The 5,584-nt window shown below is 50.4% G+C and overlaps 1 gene segment (V, D, J or C); it reads left to right on the plus strand.

The window, feature by feature from the left end:
• Positions 1 to 1,755: 1,755 nt before the first annotated feature.
• On the plus strand, positions 1,756 to 4,483 carry LOC134524763 (T cell receptor alpha variable 18-like). The segment is given in 3 exon segments: positions 1,756 to 1,811; positions 2,945 to 3,231; positions 4,202 to 4,483. Coding segments are annotated over 3 exon segments (618 nt in total).
• Positions 4,484 to 5,584: the final 1,101 nt, after the last annotated feature.

Below are 5,584 nucleotides of genomic sequence, written 5' to 3' on the forward strand. Positions count from 1 at the left end.
AGACGTGTACGATATGTGTAAAAAGCACGCCTGTGTCAGGATTTTCCATCATTGGCTGGTGAGCTCAGGAGGTGTTGCTCTGGTGGACCATTATGCCTTGTCCTGTCACTACAGGCCCTTGTAAAAAGCCTTTATCTTTCTTGTAAGCCCCCTTAATATATTGACGTGCAGCAATGAGGTCTCACTGGAGCCTTCTCTTTAGTGTCTCTGGCTGAAGAACTCCAACTCTCTCAGCTTTTTTTTTCTTTATTGGGAACCCCAGAACAACTGGACACAGTACTCGACGTGGGCTCTCACCGGAGTGGAGCAGAAGGCAAGAATCACCTCCCTTGACCTGCTGGAGAAGCTTCTTTTGATGCAGCTCGGGACATAATTGGCGTTCTGGGCTGCAAGCACACATTGTCAGCTCGTGTCCAATTTTTCAACCACTGGTATCCCCAAGTCTTTCTCCACAGGGCTTGGGAATTGGCCCAGGCCAGCTGCAGAACCTTGCACTTGGTCTTGTGGGACTTCAGGAGGTTCCTATGCACCCATTCCGCCAGACTGTCAGGGTCCCTCTGGATGGCATCCCTTCCCTCAAGAGTACCAACTGCACCACTCAGCTTGGTGTCATCTGCAAAATTGCCGAGGGTGCACTCAATCCCACTGTCTATGTTATCAATGAAGGTATCAAACACTATTGGTCCCAGTATGGACAGGACAAGGGCTAATTGTTTTAAACAGAAAGAGGGTAGAATTAGGTTGGACATTTTGTATGATTTGGAAATTTGCAGAAGGGTGGTGAGACACTGGAACAAGTTGCCCAGAGAAGTGGTGGATGCTCCATCATTGGAAGTGTTCAAGGTCAGGCTGGATGGGGCTTTGAGCAACCTGTTCTAGTGACAGATGTCCCTGCCCATGGCAGGGGGGTTGGATGAAATGTACTTTCAAAGTCCCTTCCAGCGCAAACCATTCTATGCCAGGGGCACTGCTGCTGAAGTGATAGGTAGATGCATTTAGAGTCGGGCAAAGCTGAAATAACTTTCTGGCAGAAGGAGTTTGTTCTGCAGTTCCCACCAGAATTGAGCATCCAGGTGGGACACAACAAAACAGGATTGTTCTCCAAAGGCCTGAGTCAACAGAAACAGGTCCTGTGGGGACAGGCACCATTTGGCTTCTTGATGAACCTTAGACTGTGCTGTAGACAGAGGTTATAGGTCAGAGGGCTGGGAAGGCAGGGGATGCCTGGTGGCCAGCGGCTGGAGGTGAGGCGGCAGTGTGGCCTTGTGGGGGGCTGAATAGGGCAGCTGGTGTCTGCAGAGTTTGGGTGTGTTGACCATTGTGTTTCTGAGACCTGCAGCCTTGGGTGTGCTGACAGGAGCTTGGGACTAGACACCGTGCAGGAGCCCGGAGAGGCACCCAGCCAAGGGCTTGAGGATGGAGAGAGAGAGGACACCACCGGCATCAGGGAAGGAGATACATGTTGCACAGGGGGATGTGTCAGAGAAGCGGGTCACCAGGTGCAGGCCTATCCCCCTTTAACCCCTCACCTTGCAAAGGCAGAAGCTGTTGACTGCAGGAGCAACATGTGCCAGTACTGGGGAAGAGAAAACCACAGCACAGGCATTTGAGATGTGCTAAGAACAAGCATTTTCTCCTCCCCATTTCATTCTTTGTTCCCCTTGCAGAGTCATTTCCGGCAGCTCTGCTCTCTCGGGACTCTTGGTGGGGATGTGTGATTTTTCTGAGTCTCTCCCACACACGCAGGAGGATCGGTCTCAGCATGCACCTCGGGTATCTTGTCCTTGCTGCCTTCCTGAGGCAACCACTGGGTAAGCATTGGCTTTGACTGGAGGCATGATTCCCCTTCTTCCCAGGAGACCCTCACCCCCTCAACAGGTCTCTGCAGGGAGTTGCTCTTGAATTATGGGCAAATGTTGGGAAACACCAGATCGCAAGTGTGGTTTTGCACCTGCTTTCTCAAGATACTGCTGCTACTGATGGAAAAGAAAAGATGAGACCGAGAAGAAAGAGCTCCTCTCCTGACCATCACAGACCTCTTGCCTTCCTTTTCTCTTGCCACCCATCCACCTCTCTCTGCCTGTCTCTTCTGACCTCTCTGGGCCCAGTGTTTCGCAGACATATCATTGCAGAAACTCTTTTCCATCTTGAAGTACACCTTTTCTGACCTTGTACCCAAAACACAAATGTTTTTTGAAAGCTGATGCAGGGACATGAAAGCTCTCTCATGCCACTCACGTTCTTAGGGTGTCCCAGTCTCTCTCCTGGCTGGCACATGTCATGCAGCTTGCCTGGACTATCCATTCCTCCTGCAAGTCCTCAGTGCCTGGGCTTCCATTGCCCTCTTTTCCTTGACCTCAGAGCCTCCTGAGAGGACAGTTTTGCACCATTTTTCTCAAGATGCTCTTCCTGTTTGAAAGGAGACAGAAGAGATACCTCAGACCTCTTCTGCTGCTCTTCTCTCACCTTCAATGCCTTTCTCTCTGCCTCTCTCTTCTGATCCACCTGCTCTCACCAAAGAAGATCTCAGCTCTCTCTGCACTCTCATATTTTTCCTTGCCAATGCAAATCAGCAAAACTTGTCAAAGCTGCCCCAAGGACCCTTATGCTCTCATCCCACTGACAGTAACTGGGTCTCCCATCCTGCCTCCTGGCTGGCTCATGTCTGCCATGGCAAACACTAGGCATGAAAGGCTGTTCCTTGTTTCAATGGGTAGTAGGAGCAGGAGCAGGGAGGAGGAGCAGGGACACAGCACAGCTCCTCTCAAGTTCCCCACTGAGCTCAGAGCTCCACGCTGCTGCCCAAAATTCCTCTCTGCTTGCTGTGTCCAGAACTCAGGATTTTCCTCTAAGGCAGATGATAGGGAGCCTTCTATGCTTGCTTTTCATATGTGCTCGTGGTTTGCTTTCCCCTGCTGAGCTGCTGACCTTCACTTTCTTCCAGGCACCATGGGACAGATCACTGTCACCCAGCAAGAAGGACAAGTCACAGTGAAGCAGAGAGACACCTTCCAAACAACCTGCACATACCAGACTTCCAACTTTTATGCTTTGCTTTGGTACCAGCAGAGGAAAGGCCAAGGTCCCCAGCTGGTCTCCTATCAGGCAACTGCTGGCCGCAAGCCCAGTGGCCGTCTCACCACCGTGCTGAACACCACCGAGAAATACAGCCTCCTGCAGCTGGAGGAAGTCGAGCTCTCTGACAGTGCCTTGTACCTCTGTGCAGTGCGTGACACCCCGGTGCAGGGAGCTTCCTTGGCTGTGCAAGAACCCAGGGGAGGGAGGAGATGTGTCTGTGCAAGGCTGAGGGTGAGGGAAGGGGCCCTCAGGTGTCCCCTGGCAGCGCAGCTCCCCCTGTACACCCAGGGGTCTGCAGGACAAGATCCTGTGATGGAATGTTTTCCGTCCATTCCAGACGTCAATTTATGCAACCATGGACTTAAATATTTGCATACCACACTAAATGAAGGCACAGTCTTCGTATTGCCAATGCATTGGAAGTTCTGCTGTCTGATTAAACAGCACACACTTGAACCATTGCATTTATATATTACTATTTATTTGTCTTCACCACTATTAATAACCGCAGGCAGACCCATCCTCCCCAACACCCACTGGGTTTGCCTTGTCTCAAGATGGGGACACCTTAAAGCTGGTTCCACTGTGGTATTTCCCTCTTGAACATTGGCCATGGCAGTTGATGTAAAGAGATACTGTACCATTTCTTCACTTAGGCAGATCTCGGCATGGGGCATCCATGGGCCTTCATTCCTCTGTTCTCGTTGGGGACATTAAACATTCTAGTGAGAGCTGGTTGGTTCCTCCTGCTCATCTGCTGTGATGAACTGGCACTTTTGGTAGCAAGTGTCCTGGATCTGCTCAGTCACAAATGATCAAACTGTGCCGGAGCACTTCTCTCTTACCCTAGAGTGATATTTTCTCCTTTTTGTCCCTGGGCACAGAGGTGGCTCCTCAAGCAAAACATCTCCATGAACAGCAGCTGCTGCAAAATGTCTCTGACCTGAGCCCACAGCAGGAGTCCATGAGGTTTTAATGTTCACGTGCAATTGGGTACGCTAGACCAGGAAAGCAAGAGCAGGAGGTAGGAATGGAGTTGACCCCAGCCCGGGTCAGGCAGCGTCCACACTAGAAGGATGCAGATGCTCATGGATAACTTTTATCACCTCGGTGTCTCCTGCAGGAGGAAAATGGCTGCCACAAGCAAACCGGGACATGTCTGTGCTGTATGGAAGACAAATCTTTGATGCAGGAAATCCATGAACAGACTAGGACAGAGGCTCTCTGTCACCTGCTAACCACAAATGAGGAAGAACTGTTGGATGATGTAAAGTTCAAGGCCAGCCTTGCCTGCGGTGACCAGGAGACTGTGGAATTTAAGATCCTCAGAGAACTGACCAAGACAAACAGGACAACTACTGCAATGGACTTCAGGAGAGCACATCTTGAAGTGGCCAGGGATTGACCTGCTTGGCAAGATGCCCTGGGAAACTTCCCTGGAGCACAGCGGTCCCAGGAGAGCTGGCTAACCTTCACGGAGAGCCTCCTCAGAGCACGAGGATGGTCCTCTGCAATGTGGACAAAAGAACGCAGCTGGAGTGGAAAACTGCAAGAGATGTAAAGGGAATCAAGAAAATTGTCTCTGAGCCTATTGGCACCAAAAGGATGAATAAGTAGATGTGGGCTTATTGCTTGGTTAAAAAGTGGATCTGGTGACATGTGTCATGGACCTGATGCCTCTTTCTCCTCAGGCCTACCACATGCCTGCATGTCCCCACAAACTCTATGGGAATGAAGCAGCTCCCACAGTAGAAGAATAAGGAATTAAGGATCTTTTACTACCATATGGACAAACACAAGTTCATGGGATCACTTGAGATGCATCCAAGGGCATCCAAGGAGCTGACTGGACAGTATCTACCCCGAGCAAATACTCTTAGGAGCCTTCTCGACATGCATGAAAGGCAAGAAGGGGATTGGGAGCAGCTGACATGGTCTTACTGAGGACAAATGATGCCTCACCAACCTCATTGCTTTCCATGAGGAGGTGACAGGCACTGTGGGAAGGGGAGGGGCACTGCCTGGGGTGTGCCTTGACTCCATCAAGGTCTTTGACATAGCCTCATGGGTGCACACCCATACACACACCAAGGTATGCACACTCACAGGCATGCACACACCCCGACACGTGTGCTGATGGGGGATTTTTATTGTATCTTTTGAGGCAAATGAAACACATGCTTATGCTTAGATTCAAAAAAAAACCCCACAAAACAAAAACCAACCAACAAACAATGACCAAATGATGAATGTATTGGACAGAGTCTTACCACAATATGCAGTTCTACAAGGAGTTTGCAAAGATGAGTCAGAAGCCAATTCCTTATATACACTGGCAGAAGCACAGGTGTCAACTGTCATAAGTGATCTCCCTAAGGGTGCTGTGGGGGTGTGGGACCAGTCCCAGATCTGTAAAGTCACTGGTGCCTCAGTGATGAGTATTCACAGGGCAGCAGAGTGTGGCACACCTGGGACAAGCCAGACTCCACACAGGCTGCAAACAATG

This window comes from Chroicocephalus ridibundus, chromosome 17, assembly GCF_963924245.1.
Source record: "Chroicocephalus ridibundus chromosome 17, bChrRid1.1, whole genome shotgun sequence".
Classification (NCBI taxonomy): Eukaryota; Metazoa; Chordata; class Aves; order Charadriiformes; family Laridae; genus Chroicocephalus; species Chroicocephalus ridibundus.